At 36.7% G+C, this 17122-nt stretch overlaps 3 protein-coding genes across 4 annotated transcripts; 1 reads left to right on the top strand and 2 right to left on the bottom strand.

Moving 5' to 3' along the window:
- Positions 1-293: 293 nt before the first annotated feature.
- Positions 294-5780, top strand: si:dkey-20d21.12. The gene is made up of 4 exons (NM_001128235.1): positions 294-563; positions 1688-1828; positions 1899-2111; positions 5186-5780. Exons 2-4 carry the CDS (start codon positions 1702-1704, stop codon positions 5302-5304), a joined length of 459 nt encoding a protein of 152 aa, NP_001121707.1. The 5' UTR covers positions 294-563; positions 1688-1701; the 3' UTR covers positions 5305-5780.
- On the bottom strand, positions 5390-16207 carry hyal3 (hyaluronidase 3). Of its 2 annotated transcripts, none has more exons than XM_021478157.3 (4): positions 16133-16207; positions 10684-11621; positions 8565-8654; positions 5390-7603 (listed from the first exon to the last, which is right to left on the bottom strand). In XM_021478157.3, exons 2-4 carry the CDS (start codon positions 11617-11619, stop codon positions 7343-7345), a joined length of 1287 nt encoding a protein of 428 aa, XP_021333832.1. In that variant the 5' UTR covers positions 11620-11621; positions 16133-16207; the 3' UTR covers positions 5390-7342. The 2 variants fall into 2 exon arrangements, with proteins under 2 accessions (XP_021333832.1, NP_001121765.1); NM_001128293.1 differs by lacking the exon at positions 16133-16207 and adding an exon at positions 15185-15235 and having other exon boundaries at positions 7079-7603.
- Positions 12084-15421, bottom strand: naa80 (N-alpha-acetyltransferase 80, NatH catalytic subunit). The gene is made up of 2 exons (XM_073910438.1): positions 15185-15421; positions 12084-13024 (listed from the first exon to the last, which is right to left on the bottom strand). Exons 1-2 carry the CDS (start codon positions 15235-15237, stop codon positions 12265-12267), a joined length of 813 nt encoding a protein of 270 aa, XP_073766539.1. The 5' UTR covers positions 15238-15421; the 3' UTR covers positions 12084-12264.
- Positions 16208-17122: the final 915 nt, after the last annotated feature.

Raw genomic sequence — 17122 nt, 5'->3', positions numbered from 1 at the left:
TGTTCATTCAACCAGTCACTTTTTTTGATCCACGAAAAAGAATCACAAGAGTTGTTCGAGAATCCGACAACATCGGTCAATAGAATCGGCACGAGTCATTTATCCGGGATTCGATAAAAATCTGGACCTGTGCAATGTAATTTCTCATATTGTACAAAGCTGCTTTGCCTAGTTTGCGCATAATTTAGATTATATTTTTACATCAACCTTATATATAAATTTGCACATTAAATTATAAACAATTAAGCATTTTATCTCACCAATATCAAGTTTTACAGTCTGTATCACAATTTAGACCGTCTGCATAGCTGAATGATTGTTTGGCTTCAAATCTATAAATAACCGTTCTTCTCCTCCATGAGGCTGCAGCTATTTTGGGTGTGGGGATTTTGGGCTGTGTGTAGGGGTAGAGGTGCCAGGCGGACCAGACGGACACAGATCCTTTCAGACCAAATGTGAAGACCGACCAAATCACGGCGGGTTTGACTCCCTTTTTTCGTTGTTTGTCAACAACAAGAGCGCACACGGACGTCTGCTAGCGTTTGATGAAGAGACAGTCTGAGGTAGGTCAACACTTTGTAGAGAGAGACTTAAAACACTTCAAATGGGATCAGTCTATTAACGAGTTGGTTTATTGACTAAATGTTGCTCATTCTACGCAGTTTCCTAAGACTTAAAATGAGCTGAAAATATGTTTTGAGTTATTGAACAATATCAACCAAGTGAACATCCCTGTGTTAATATAGCTGTTTTCAGTCTTTGCAAACGTACACCAGTTTTCAGTCTTGCACTAAACGTGGCTAAACGTTCGTATTAGATAAATATAGCTGTTCAGAAGCTACATCACAACAACACATGTAATGTTTATCATACTGAACACCAATAAGTTGCACTGTAGTTAATTTAGTATCTGATTATTAAAAATGATGATGATAGTAATATATAACCAATCAAAATTTTTTCTATGAAATAGTTAACACAAATTATTCACTCTCATCTCAGTCCAAACTCACAGGAATATGTACATTCTAAACAATGTCTGAAATTTTGTTTTACTTAGTGATAATTTATTTCTATCGCTTGCTGAATTTCTCATTTTTATGCCATTTTGAATAAAGGTGTCTACAAAATAATCAAATATACATATTATTTGACAAGATTCTAAATATAGTTCATAAGCCTTATGGCCAGGGTGCAAATTACAGCGGTTTATATTTACATTATTTAAAGAATAGATGTAGCCTAAAAGTAAAGTAAAATTAGATGCAGAGTTTGAATATTGTGAGCTATTAACCTCTGAAATAATCATCTGAAATATATCAGAATACATTTAATATTCCTCAGCACACTGAAAACCTAAATTCGTCCTATTAATAAATTTGATGTCAAATAATTAGATAAATTAGATTCACTGAGAACGTAACAAAAAAAGTCAACCCCCCTGATCGTCAATGTATAAATCGCACACTGCTTTTGGCCCACTTTTGAGGTGCGTCTGTGTCCTATATTGATGCTTGAAAGCTCCAGTCCCCATTCACAGTCACTGCAGGGAGGAAAAGAGACCAGTGAATCATTTTTGGAAGAAATCAAACAGTTTGGATTTACATGACTTAAGGATAGAAGATATTGATTTTTGAACATTGTTCTGAATCTTAAATCAGCTCTGCATTCTCTGTCTTTATCTCAGTGGCGGGAGTGATCATGAATTCCACTTCTCCTCCTCCAGCGTTTGTTCGTGTCAGCGAGCGAGACTTGACAGAGATTGAGCTCTATTCAGTAGACTCCATCAATGACCTGCACCGCACACACTCTGAACAGCACAGCAAAGGTATGTCAAAGAACATACATCATTTCAAATGACTTCAAAATGACAACTCAGTCCTACCTCTCACTGTCAGGTGTTCAGCCTCCTCGTCCACCTCCTCCTTCCACCAATGGGAACCTTCAGATGCAGGATCGGCCAGTTGTTTATCAAACCGGTCAGGCAGATAGAAGGCCCTGCGTGAGCAGACTGAACCACATCCTCACTTCCACTCGGAGGAACTATTTCTTAACATGTGCAGTCATCACAGCGTTCCTCCTGACTCTTATTCTAATCTTTAGTTTTCTAGGTAAGAAATCTGACATTTTAAATGATAAACTCTTTTGGCTTCAGTTCAAGGTATGCTCAATTGACAGCTAATGTGGCAAAATATTATCTTACACATCATGAGAACACACAAATGGTTAAATTTAAAAGGATAAAGGGTGTGTTCACAAATGTAGTTTGGTTCTCTTGGTTCTTTTGGACCAAAAGAGAAAGCAATACATAGTGCAGAATTCACACTGTCATTTTTAAGACCAAGCCAAACTGAAATGAACTATAGTGGTTAAAAAACCAAGTATGTTGGAGCATCCTGTCTTTTCACAGTCACGTCTTGTAACGATATTGTCATTTGGTTAGATACCTTTGGTTCATGTTGTATTTATATTTCAATCAAACCAAGTTTATTTAGAAGCAGATTGAGATCCATGGTTTTAATGATCTTGGTCTGCTTATCTGTGCACTAAAGGCAAGGGCACTCCCAGTTGATGTTAAACAACTAGCACAGAGGAAAACCCAACTGCGATGTCTTCTCATGTATAGACCAAAAAGCTACACGCTAACACCAAAAGTACGGCAAAAAAGAGCGTGCTCTGCGTCTGCGTGAGAGTACATGTCTTAAGTTGGTTTTCTCATTACACAAAGGGAAACTGTTTGATGAAATGTGCGCAAAGAAAGTAAGAACCATTTTCACAATACTTCTCACTCACCACAGAGGGATTTATTCTGTGCAAAATGATAATCTAATTATCCATATCACTTGCAAATATTTGACAAATGCAGTGAAAATGCAGTCGGTTTCTTTGTTTTCTCACTTTATTTTAACTGTTTACTTGGTTACATATTGTTTCTCTTGCTCTGGGGTGCATTTTCAAAACAACAACATAACTTGCGGCTGAACTATTATAGTATGATGCATCATTTGGCAAAATAACGATATTGTGATGAGTGTTTCCCAAAACCGTAGTTTCTCTGTCTCAGATCCATCATTTGAACCAGGTTAGTTATAACACACATACATTTAAAAAAACAACAACATTGGTTTTGGTAAAAACATGCACTCGTTTTCCATATTAATTGAAATAAATGTAAACAACACTTATAGGACCTATATATGTTTCCTTTACAAATATTAACAAGAACATTCCATATAAAATCACTTGGCTAATACATATTCTAATCCTATGTATAAATAATAAAAATTGTTAATGGTTAGGCCTAATTTACAGAAGGCTATTTATTAACAAATGAAAAAAAATCTTACTTGTATAATATAATAATAAATATTATTATCATTAATTATTATTATAAGGGCATTCATTCATTCATTTATTTACTTTTCGGCTTAGTCCCTTTATTAATCAGGGGTTGCCAAAGCGGAATGAACCGCCGACTTATCTAGCATTAGTTTTACGCAGCGGATGCTCTTCCAGCCGCAATCCATCACTGGGAAACCCATACACACTCATTTACACACTATGGACAATTTAGCCTACCCAATTCACCTGTACTGCATGTCTTTGGACTGTGGGGGAAACAGGAGCACCCGGAGGAAACCCACGCGAACGCAGTGAGAACATGCAAACTCCACACAGAAACGCCAACTGACCCAGCCGAGGCTTGAACCATGCAACCTTCTTGCTGTGAGGCGACAGCACAACTTACTGCGCCACTGCGTCACCTTTAATTATTATTATTAAGTAGGATATTTTTTATTGTTTTTATTATATTTTTAAAAGTCTACTTTTACAACTTTGACACATTCAAACCACTGCAGATGTGTTCTAACCAGCAGGCCCATGTCATATACAAATTCATAAATAAGCTACTATGAATTAAAACCATTAACGTATGCTATATATTTTGTTTTTATAAGCTTTGGAGACGACGTAAATTCCACTTTTAAATAATTGGTCACCTATAGCTGTTGTCATGAGCCATGGCTGCATTCAAAATGGCATAAATGTTTTCAAAGTACACTATGAAGGGAACGCTATTGTCAATATGAAGACCGCTAAAACTGAACTGTAATATACTTTGAAAGCAAATTTCACCTAAGAGAGATGACCTTAATGTTTTTTTTTTTTTTAAATCATTCCAAGTTTAAATTGTAGCATGCTCTAAATTAATAGGGCATAAGGAATAGAACACAGGCATGAACTATGCTTCTAACTACAGCTCGAGAGGTGTAGTTGCTAGCGTACACGTTTACGATGTGGTTTGCAAATGTTCATTGTAACGATGGATTTGGGAAATGCCAAATCAACAAATTATGTAATGACAGAACTTCCATCAGCAGCCAACTAAGGTCGCTTTTCGAAAATGCACCCGATTTGTTGCTAAATAACAAAGCAAACTAAGGAGTGATCTCCTTAGTTGATGACCTTCAACGATTACATGTTGAGCCGGTTTCCACCCAACAAAAGGAAACGTGTGCAACACATAAAAAAAAAGTATATATAACAATATATAGTATATATATAACTATATATACAATAACCAACCGTCAGCTTGGTGTGTTCTGGCCTTTAGGTTCAGATGGCAAGCATTCACACTTATTCAGATGAACCAGATTAACAGAGCTTATTAGTTTGATTCAATTGCACCAAACATACCAATTGTAAATGCACCCTTTCTAAATTAGAAATTATTTTAAGGTGTATTTCCACTGCAGGGTACAATGTGATTTGTTCAGGTACAGCTTGGACCTACAACCAATATTTTACACGTCACAGTTTAAGTGGATCATCAAAATAGTGTTCATTTTTCCACTGAAGCTGTCAACAGAGTTTTTTTTATATATTTAACTGGAAACCGTATTAAACCTGAAATATTACTTAGGGCTGTGTTTCTCAACCATGTTTCTGGAGGACCACCAGCGTTGCACATTTTCTATGTCTTCTTAACCAAACACACCCAATTCATACCAGCTCATTAGCAGATACTAAAAGACCTGTAATGGACATGAAAGACAAAGGAAACATCTAAAACATGCAGTGTTTGGTGGTCCTGAAGGAACGTGGTTGAGAAACACTGAATTAGAGGGTCTGTTAAATGGTAATTTCTTCAAATAACGTGTGTTTTCTGTCACTGTTCCTCCAGTCCAGCAGAGCAGGGCTCTCCACATACTTACAGAGATGGTGAAACAGGAACGGGAAACAGTTGAAGACATCGCTCAGCTCTTAAAACGACACATTAACCTCACAGAGCAGCGACCATAACATACAAATACAAACCCACAGCGAAGACGCTGTACTGCACTGAGAGAAGAGCACTAATTATGAGTCCACTACTGATCAAAAACGGTCTTTGTCATTAAGGTTTATTTCACGGATCTTAAACAGCCTGCTCAAGAACATTCAATTCATTGGTTTAGTTGTGTGCAGAGTAACTGGACAATAGTAGTTATGCGTTTTTTCAATACGTATACACTTTTCTGGAACTTTCTACAGTAGTTTCACCACAGCAGATGATAATATAAAACAACTAGGAAATACTGAAAGGCTATTAATAATCTTACTCGTATATTGTCACTACATCAAATGGTACTTTGTGATATAAAAATGCTTTATAAATGACATTTTAAATGAGCAAGCACATCCCACTATTGTGAGTGATTGCAGAATGACTGTAAATAATTATTTAAACCATGATGTTCTGTTTGATAAACAAAAATATTAAAATAAACAATAAAATCTGGCACTGTAAACATTTTCTTCACTGGGAAACTGATTTTTAACAATACCTGATAACTTTAAAAGATAGATTCGTTGAGAACTCCAGGATGTTGATTGATTTTGAGTTTCTTGTTAACCAATTTATTTGCATAAATCCAATTTCTAAAACAGTAGTGTGATTTGTGTAAAAAAACTTCATTAAACGAGGCTGTGCAAAAATTCCTCCAATCAGATAACTGCAGAGAGCCAGTATCCGCTTGTTAAGTGCGACGTCAACCGAATCGGCTTTCGGGTCCAAGCCATCAATCAAACTGTATGGGGACACTCAACAAATGTTAGTAATAATAAACGTCAACAAAGCAATGTAATACTTTCAAAAATCACGATTGCAATATATATACCCATGCTTAATATCCGGTAGTCAGAAAGTGATAATTTTTTTATAAATTGTTAAAATGTTGAGGTCTGTAATGCAAAAAGTCGAGAGACTGTTAATGTGTGATATGACTAAAAAGTGCTCATAAACGAATATTTTCTCAATTCAAATTAGTGGTTTCGACCCGGAAACAGTATTCCATACATCATGACTTAACAAGCGGACATCATGACTTTCCTACACTCTTGAAATTTGAAATATTGTATATTGTTTATATAGTTACTAACTGCTCTAATTAAATTGTTTTATATTTCGCTTTGATTTAAAATTTGATATCATTCACAATGTTTTCCATGATTTTTGAATTCTTTCCCCATTAAAACACTCCACTTTTTTTGATGTAGGCACATTTTAGTATAGTTCCTAGCCATAACGACATAGAATATAGCAACTTTTCTTTTTCTGTCGGTCTTAGTTTCAGATGTAACTACAGAAGGGTTAAGTGTAAAGTGATTTGAAATTATCTTTTTTATTTAATGTTGATGTAATCTCAACAGAAACATTAAGAGAGGGTGGGGCATAGAATAGCTGCTTTAAAAAAAGCTCTGCCGTTAAAAGTGGTTGAGCTCAAGCACATCAAATGAAAAGCCAATAAGAAGCGTCTTGAAGGGGGTGGGGCATTTTAGAGGGCATTTGATAGGTCGAGATTTGATGAGAAATTTAGATATAAGGTGACCTGAAAAAAAAGAATTGATCCATTTTGGTGGAAATGACAGACTACAAGCTTTACTTGTTTAGATCAGCTAAATGTGTTTTTTGTTCTGTTTTAGAGCTCACTAGCTTATATATATCTTAAAACTAACATATTGATGCTAACATTTCAAAAACTTTGAATTTAAATATTTCATATTTCACAATTATCAAACTATTTTTTTTTTTTTTGAGCCAGATGCTAATAGTCTAATCCAATTCAATGATTTATACTAAACTAAGCTAAATGTGTCCCTGCTAAATCCAGACAGTGACTGAATGAAAATCAAAAATGGTAAAACTCAATAGTTTAACTGTGGGGGACACGTAAAATTTGCATATTTCCAAGAAAGTGGAGCGTTCCTGTTAGTACAGTTCTGTACTTTTGCCTTTTCTCAGATTTTTCGAACACATCTTTGTTTATAATCAGAGATGAAGTCCAGAAATTATGTGTTTTTAAGAAATTCTATGCTCACACTTTTCTCCACTCCATCCTTCATAACAGACACACTTGAACTTTGACCTCATGTCACTGAGAGAAAGGGCATCATGGGGACCAAGTAGTGGGATCATGTGATGTGAGTGAGGGTCCCATCGAGAGCAGCGTCCCTGGGCGTTGCACAGTCTCTCACTGCAGTTCGTCACTCCGGCCCGCAGGGCGGTGATATACTCTCCTAATACTGAACTCAGGTAATCACGCAAGAGAGTGCACTGATGCTAGAGGAAAACAGAGCAATTATATTATGAGTTAATGAGGCAAGTGTGCAAGGTCTAAGTTTAAATGCTACGTCTAAGGCCCAATCCCAATTCTATTTTTATACCCCTTCCCCTTGACCCTCGAAACAGAGTGTGAAGGGGAAGGGCTTCAAAAATTTACCCCTAAGAAATGGGACAGCACTGCAACACCTGCACACATCATCATATTTCATCACAAGCTTGTACTGCCCATAAAATTGGCGATCAAGACTACTGTAGTTCTTCCAGTTGTGTTATTTTTAGCTATTTATAATGTTATCGTAATGATATAATGTGGCAATAAGATCTTAACTACACTGTGCATTTACATCATGGCCATATTTTATGGAAACACATGAAAACAACATCAACATTATACCAGACACTGGAAAAAGCTCATTGCCTTTTCTGACAGGGTATTCGAGTATCATCGAGTGTCAAAATGTTGTGGGACTGCTGTACAGGCGTTTTTAGGAAATACGGATAGCAAAATTTAGCGTGCTTTAAAAATAAAAAACGTGTTTTTATTTTAGCGTTTTGTTTTTTTTAAGCAAGATGGTCAAACATGAAAGTGGTTAATATTATATATCAAAACAAATGCTTGTTTGTTGTAAAACTTAATTATAATGACAAAAATACTCATTTGTGTATTTATACTTCCGTGTGCAGCTGCTGCCATTGTAGATGGTGTATTCTGGGAAATGTTTGTCCTAAAAAATCTTTGTTTCGAGGGGTATCTATCTAGCTCTTCTTCTTAGCCCTATGCCTACAAGCTAAAGAGAATTGGGACATGGAAACGGCTGGGTAACGGGAAAGGCTAGGGGTTAGAATTGGGATAGGGCCTAGGTCTTCAGTTTATATACTGTTATGGTTTGGACCCATAGAACAGTAATGAAACCATTAGGTTATTACAAAAAGGGGAGTCCACAGCATTCAGACTTACCTTGGATTTTGCAAAACTCAGTTCACCCCATAACACAACTCCTGCGGCACCTAAAGCTGCGCTCTCACCAAGTGTGTGCTCCAAATCTGTCTGAAAAGATACACCATTTTTAAATAAGTTGAAGTACTATTAAAAGACAGACAAGACTTTACTGTAAGAAATGTAAGTAGGTTTTAAAATAGCAAAAAAAAATGTCTTTAAAGATTCAATTTAATTGACTCTATCACCACATCTTACAGCTATTTAATCTTCATTAGTCAGAGGAAACCCACGCGAATGTGGGAGAACATGCAAACTCTATACAGAAACGCCAACTGAACCAGCCGAGGCTCAAACCAGTGACCTTCTTGCTGTGAGGCGACAGCACTACCCACTGCATCATCGGTCCCAAATTCAAGTGTGTGAATTGAGTAATGACTAAAGACGGCTGAAATACTTGAAGATGAGGTGATTTACCCATGAGTGTACTAAGCGTGAACTCAGAACTAAACCCCTTCCTCTTTCAAAGTCTATTCTGGGCAGAGGTGAAGAGCTCACTAATGCATGATAAGACTGGAGCTCAGCAAACAGAGAACGTCAAATTGTGACCTTTACAAAAGGCCGTTAATATCAAAGGAAATCTTCTTTTTTCGTTCCTATAACTACTTGTGAAAGTACATACATGTTCACAGCACTGGAACCATGATGAATCCAGCACTCTAGGAACTAAGTGAAGGTAAGTACACTAATTAAAGCATGTCATGCAATTCATTGTTCCATGAAAAGACAGTTTACATAAACATGGAAACCAACCAAGAAATGATGAATTTTCTTGTTCTCCATTCTCAAATTATTGTTCTTGTTGAATGAAAAGCTGAAATGATCTTCCTGTTGATTGGCTTACATCAACTGAGGATTCCTACTGGACCTGCTAATGCAACCCCTCAGGAAATATTTAGTTTTTGGGTGCCCACCCTGTTGATTATTCATTTTCTTTTCGGCTTGGTTCCTTTATTAATCTGGGGTCGCCACAGCGGAATGAACCACCAACTTATCCAGCATATGTTTTATACAGCGGATGCATTTCCTGCCGCAACCCATAACTGGGAAACATCCATGCACACTCATTCACACACACACACACATACACTACAGTCAATTTCAGCATACCTATTTCACCTATACCATGTTTGGGTTTTCCAGAGCACGCGAACACAGGAAGAACATGCAAACTTCACGCAGAAACATCACTGGTAGTTTCTATTGTTCTTACTTAGACTCTTCCTTGAAGTAGGAGCTAATTCAGTTATCTCAAAAAGCATTTCTATAACTAAAATGGTTCCTAGTTTCTACACAAACACAAAAAAACAGGTACTTCTGACAAGTTTTTTAAAAATATCAAAATGGGGTCCCTATGAACCAAATGTGTATCTTGAGTGATTTTCCTGGTTTCCACACCCTCATAATGACTCTAACGTGATTTATGCCAGCCATCAGGAACATTAAATGTGGTGTTCAAAAACAGTGTGTGCTTATGGTACATCACTAGTAGTTCCTGTTGTACTGGGTTACACCCTAGTCTTAAGTAGAAGTAACTATCTAAGCTGTTTCTATAATCAAACATTTCTTAAATCATGTTATGTGAACATGGCTAAAAAGGCAGTTACTTCAACCGTTAGTTCTAGGAACTATGTAAACATTAGTCTAATGAAAAGCCCTAAAGAAGGCGTGACTAACCCTGTTCCAGGAGATCGACCTTCCTGCAGATTTCAGTTGCAACCCATATCAAACACACCTGCCTGTAATTATCAAGTGCTGTTCAGGTCCTAATTATTTGGTTGAGGTGTGTTTAATCAGAGTTGGAGCTGAATTTTGCAGGAAGGTCGATCTCCAGGAACAGGGTTGAGCACCACTGCCCTAAGGGGTCTCAAATTTGATTCCTGGAGGGCCGCTGCTCTGCAGTTTTGCTCCAAGCCTAATCAAACACAGCTGATCTTACTAATCAAGGTGTTCAAGACTACTAAGCAGGTGTGAGTTGGAGCTTAACTATGCAGAGCTGCGGCCCTACAGGAATTGAGTAAGAGACTACTGCCCTAAAGGGAAACAGCTGAAACTGATAAAGCGGTTCTTGTCTAGGTACCTGATTCAGAAACGTCAATGAGTGTATGAATGCCACTCGGGTGTAGGGAAATACAGGAAGTGGTTCACTGCCAGGTGAATGCTGGGAAGCCACTCGGAGGGCCTCAAGAATACGGTGTCTCACCATTAGCTGAGCGTGTGTGTGTCCGGCCAGTTTACGCCACAAATAAATGCTTGGATACAGGGCAGTGGATTGTTGCCATAAAAACCCCAGTCTATCATTTAAAATTTCTGTGCCATTGTGGCACTTCCCCGTGTACCCGCTCTGTCCTTGCCCATTGTTGTTATAGCAACTTGGAAAACCATAAAACCCCCATAATCCCTCTGGACAGAGGCGAAGCCCAAGACGCAGAGTCTCTTCCATAAACTGTCTTGCTGCTAACTCAAAGTCCAGTTTTGCTTTGGATTTAACTTCCTCTTCAGACATATCTGGATGTTCCCACCTAACCAGCTTTTTAGAAAGTTTCCGATATACAATTCTGGTCCCGAAGTTCCACTTCCACACAGGTTCCCATGCCTCCCAATCTAGCACTGCTAATCCACTGAAGCTCGACCTCAGCTTTTCCCTGATCTCCACTCCTGCTAATGATAGATGAGCCTTTAGGTATCCCTCTTGAGGTAAGCCACCATTGACTTTTACCCCTTCACGGCTGATGTAAGGGTAGAGGCCCAGGCGGCGCTGATAAAATATGCTCATATTTTGACCCTGAAATCTCTGGTGTGAATTGTGTATGATGTTGTACTGCTGAAGTGGCAGGGAGACTCCATATCGACGCTGACACCGAGCTGTTGGTACATTCCAGATCACTTGAAAGCCACGCCTCCCAATGACGGACTCCACCCCCTCAACCATATTCAGAAAAGGGTTGCTTGGAGACAACATTATCGACAGGGCTAAGGTGAGGAAGGGATGGAGAACATTGGATTCCAAAAGCATGCCTATGAAATACACACACATATTAGGCACACTCATATTTCATGTTAAAATCAACATAAACAGGGGATGTTGCAGCTTTTATGGCCTCTCTATCACCATGCCAGTTAATAAAATTGCAGTATGTAAAATAAAAACACCAGTTGTGGTTCACACAGCATGTGTCATAATTTCTTAATGTTTATACTTCATTTTCGGTAATAACGAGGTTCTATTCATGGTTGCCCCCAAAATCCTGTAGTGGACCATTAATAGATTAATTATTATTAATAATATTATTAATTCAGGGATTAAAACCAATTAGAAATGATAAGCAGTTAAATACAAAAATAATATTCCAAAGAAATGTTGTTTCCAGCATACTTGACTTGTCTCAAAATAAATGAAAGTATTTCATAACACATTTACCACCCATCTTTAAACTGTCCAACCTCAAATTTGATCCCATTAAATGACAAACCCATCACTTGAAGTTGCAGTACAATTTTATTTTAAATACACTCTTTAAAAGCAGTGACATTTCGTTTAGAGATGCTATAAAATATTTAAGTAAAATCTATTTAAGGCACATTCAGATAGTTACAGTACTTCAAGTCAATACAGTGCATCCCTGAATCAGTTACAGACTGAAGAAGCGCCACCCGAGTCTCAGATGTCCTTGTGCATCCAGAAGATAGGCAGTCCACTGTTGTCTGTGTATGGTGTTTGCTCCAGAGTCGGACTAACTGGAGCACAGAACAATGGAGGGGGTGGGGGTGGAGGTGGAGGAGGACAAGAAATGGGAGGTTGTGGTGGAGGAGGAGAAGAATAAATTTGAGGTGGTGGTGGAGGAGGAGGAGGAGCCGGAGGTAAAACAGAAGGTGTTGATTTAGCATGATTGGTAACCTTAAACTTCCTCTCTTCCTCCTCATTCTCGGCAGTCCTACAGAATCTGTGTAAAATCTCCATGGGCATGAAGGAGGCCAGAGTCCCCACGCTTTGGACAGGTTTGGAAAGCACAAACCCCAGATGGGCGTAGAAGTGTTGCTTATCGTGAGTAGTTAGGCACAATCGGGTACAGCCCCGTCCTTTGGCATAGCGTTCAACACCTTCCATAAGGATTCGGCCATAACCCTTCCCTCGCAATGATTTGCAAACCACTACCGACTCCACCAACAGACTTCGGCTGCCCAGAACGCGAGACAGGCGGGCATGACCGATGACCTTTTCATGTTGAGTCTGCCTCTCGCCCTGCAGTAGCAGGAGACACACGGGATAGTCGTGGCTGGACTGATGGAGTGAGTGAATTCGCGCCCCCATGCTGCGCTGCCATTGGTCATTGAGCAATTGGGCACACGCCTCCTCTAAATCCCAGCGCTCATGAAGAGGCTCAATTCGAAAGACTGTGCAGCTGACGTCACCATCACACCTGCACACACGCCAAGGGTACGTGGTCAACACAGGAGGGCCATCTCTGTTTTAAACTGTGCCTGATTAAACAGCTCTTTTTATAATAAAATAAAGGTTCTTATGTGCTTTGACGGTTTCATAAGGAACATTTAAAGGGATAGTTCAACCAAAAATGACTCACTGTTTTTTCACCCTCAAGTGGTTACAAATGTTCATGAGTGGCTTTATTCTGCTGTACACTAAAGACATTTTGAAGAAAGCTAATAACCTGACTTCCACGGTGCTACAAAAAACAAACACTTTGGAAGTCAATGGTTACAGGTTCTTAAAATTTCTTCTTTTTGTTGTTCAACAGATTAAAGAAAGTCAGGTTTGGAGCAAGTAAAGAGTGAGTAAATGATGACAGGATTTTTGATGGAAATCAGTTTTGTGTAAACTATTCCTTTACCATATATTGAAACTTCCCATAAACTATATGGTTTTGTACAGTAGAAAAAAAAGTTTCTTTAAAATGTTCTTCACATTTTTAAAAAAGGTTGTTTGGAAAACCAAAAACAGTTCTGCACAAACACCGCATTGTAATGTTTATTTTAAAAGGCACAGTTGCTGTTAAATATCCACATGCAGTGTAATCACAGTTAATAGTTAGAGGATTGTTCATTATTTACACCCATTTTTTCTGTATATAATATTATTATAATATTAAATACATATCGCAAGTATTAAAAAGTTATTAGATTTGGTAAACTTCAATAAGTTTCATTTATGTCCCAAAGTTTTTGGGTTTGGCTTGATGTATAAATGATAACAAAACTTTCATTTAGACAAGAACACAAAGTCAAATCTTGCAGATTTGGACCACAATGACTTACAACATTGACTTATAAATTAAGCAGGTGTGAGTTATAAAATTATTAACTTAATACATTGAAAAAAATATATATATATAATATGTATGTGTATATATATATATATATATATATATATATATATATATATATATATATATATATATATATATATATATATATATATATATATATTTAAGCCCAATCATGTGAGTAAATGACAGATGTTTCCTTATTTTACACAGAACATGAACATTTTTCTGTTAAGCGACATGCAGTGTGCTCAACAGTGTTGGACTAATCCTCTTGATTTCACAAACAAATGCAGTTATTTCTCTAACTTGCTGCAACAGCTGTCAGTTGTTTTTAACACCCAGTTTTCCTCACCATCATGTCTAAAGTCACTTTCACAGCCAGTAGCTTAATTAATAAAAAGCCAGATGCACATTTTAATTCACAGCGTTCGAGCAACAAACACATTCAATAGGAGTTTCTCATACATAGCACATATTAAAAATATATATCTGCACATGTACAAAAAAAAACATCAAAGGAAGTCAGGAAGCTGTGGGCTGGATGTGTGATTCCTGTGTTACACCACATAGAAGTCATGCTAATGTGAACCGTTTGAATAAAGACAGACATCTAAACTTACATATACAAAAATATATAGCTTTAACATTCATGTTTAGTTTAGACATGCTTTTCTTTAGTCTCTGGGCTGTGTCATTTCACAGGTCAGAAAACACCAAACTCACTAAATTTGGTACAAAACGTTGTGACATTTGAATAACATTTCATACATTAAACATTCAAAAAATGACATTAAAGTTCACCTAAATAAGAAGATTCTGTCAATAATTATTTGAACTCATCCTGTGTGATTTTCTTTCTTTCTTTCTTTCATGGAATGTAGAAGATATTTCGAATAATGTTAAAGCCCGCTGGCTTTCACTATATGGACTAAAGAAGAAAAAAAATTTAAAGAAAAAGAAAAAAAAATGAAAGAAAACAAAAAGTACTTTAGACCATTCTTCAAAACTTCTTCTTTCATGTTCCATGTGATAAAGCTACAGGCTTGGTATGACACAAAGTTAATTAGATGACAGAAGTTTCTTTTTTGAGGGAATTAATCATACTTTTGATGGCAAAAAAATAAAACTAACATTACACTAAACAATGTTAACGGAGACAGCATAGCGACATACAGCAATTTTTATTTTACTATTAAATTAAAAACAAAGAAAAACAAAAAATGCAAATCTTACTAAATCACAATAAACAAAAATAATAAAAATATCTAAAAAATGAATCAAAATAATCGATCTCACCTGCAGAGCTTAGAGACAAAACGGCCAGTTAATGTTTCAAAACTCTTTCTCATGCAACTGAGGCTTAAAATAAGGAAATGCAAGACATGTAAATGATCTCTTTCTCTGTACCGGGTAGCACTGGTCTGGGATTAGCTTAGCCAGTTATCTTGTAGTCGTTACAGACATTTTGATGTGGAGAAGACTGATTCTAGATCAGTAGTAGAAGGAAATGACTATTAACAGCTTTTTGACTTTACTGAGACAAGTGTGAAATGCTGATAGGAAGTATGTGGGCTCCGTGCTATCAATATTTGCAGGACCTAATATAAAATAACTAAAATAATAGTTAAAGATTTTAAATCTGGGGGTTAAGTTTGGAGCTTGTGTTGCATTGAGTTTGTTTCATTCAGACTGCAGGACAAAAATACATTTTCTGAAGCAAATCACAAACATAATTCTGACAATCCCCTTACAAAAACAGCATCAAAAACTTGTTTGTTTTTTTAAGTTACACCAAAGTTAACCACAAATAAACCATGGTTTTACTACTTTAACTATAGTTTATCTATTGTATGTCCAAGTAAATTTATGGCTATACTAACGTTACTGGTAATCGATGTGACGACAAAACATTTACTATAGTTACAGTTTACTATAATAAACCGCGAATCCGCGATTAATTTATTTAAGGTTAAACGGGAGCTAAAGAGAGGTTGATTCCACATTTTTTTTACAATTGAAAAGACATTGTAATCTGTCGTATTATGTTTATAACGTAACTTTCTAAAAGACAGTCTCTTGAAAACGTTATGAACTACATGCCTCAGCACACAAGACCACAACGCGACATTCGACTTCAAAACAAGTCTGATGCGGAGAGATAAATCAACAAACACTCATGATTCTCGTTGGCTGTTGACACATGCTGTGTATTTTGGGTTTAGTTTGAATCTATGTGATACCTACATGCTGGAAACTTTATAGCTGGCACAGCAGCAGCTGTTTTGAATCTCCCTCTTCTTCTGGTGGAGTAGATCAGACAGCGCCTTAGTTTACTTACTGCCACCTACTGGATATCCCGAGAGTTTCACACGATCTAAGTACAGTGTACAATAAGTATACTTATATTCTTTATAACACTTAATGTAGTTACAATAATCCATACGTGTATTATAAAATATTATTTTATTAAAATTAATATTTTACTACAGGCAGGCCTCGACTTTAAGTATTAATTTCTTTGTATGAGTTTGAAATGGACCTAACACAGTGACAAAGCAAGAAGCAAACTATTTGTTTTTACTCCGAGTGAGAAGACAACTCAGAAATGTCTCTGTGGCTCAATACAACCCCTTAGAAAAATTCTACCAAACACTGCAAAACAATTTAATGTTTTATTCTGAGATAACGGTTGGGCAGAACAAATGATCAGTAAAGGTATAGTTCCTTGGTCCCACTTTATTTAAGGTGGCTTTAACTACTATGTAGTTGAATCAAAAATAAATGAATATGAACTAACTGTTCATAATGTATGTTCTGGTGCTTCTGAGGTTGGATAAGGGTAGGGGTTAGGGACAGGTTTATTGCTATGGGTAAAGTTTAAGGGTGTACTGTATAAAATGCAGGCTTCGACACAATTCCTTCATGTTGTCCCAACACAAATTAAGTTAAATTAACCATCTTCATAAATTTAAGTTGACTGAACATAAAAATATCAGTTGTCCCAAAAAAAAAAACTTAATTATGTTGTTTCAACTCATTTTAAACAAGTAGTTTGAACAAGAAGGAAAAAGTTAAGGTGTAAGGATAAAGATAGTGAAGTGTGTAATTTCAGAAATTAATTAGATATAATTACACCCAGGTATTTAATCAATCATAAGTATAAAGTAAAACATGTATTTACAAAATAAGTACGTTGTATAAAAAGATTAAATTTGTTAAAGTATTCTACTTGTT

The sequence above is a fragment of the Danio rerio genome, chromosome 8 (assembly GCF_049306965.1).
Source record: "Danio rerio strain Tuebingen ecotype United States chromosome 8, GRCz12tu, whole genome shotgun sequence".
NCBI classification, from domain to species: domain Eukaryota; kingdom Metazoa; phylum Chordata; class Actinopteri; order Cypriniformes; family Danionidae; genus Danio; species Danio rerio.
This window is presented reverse-complemented; position numbering and strand designations above follow the sequence as displayed.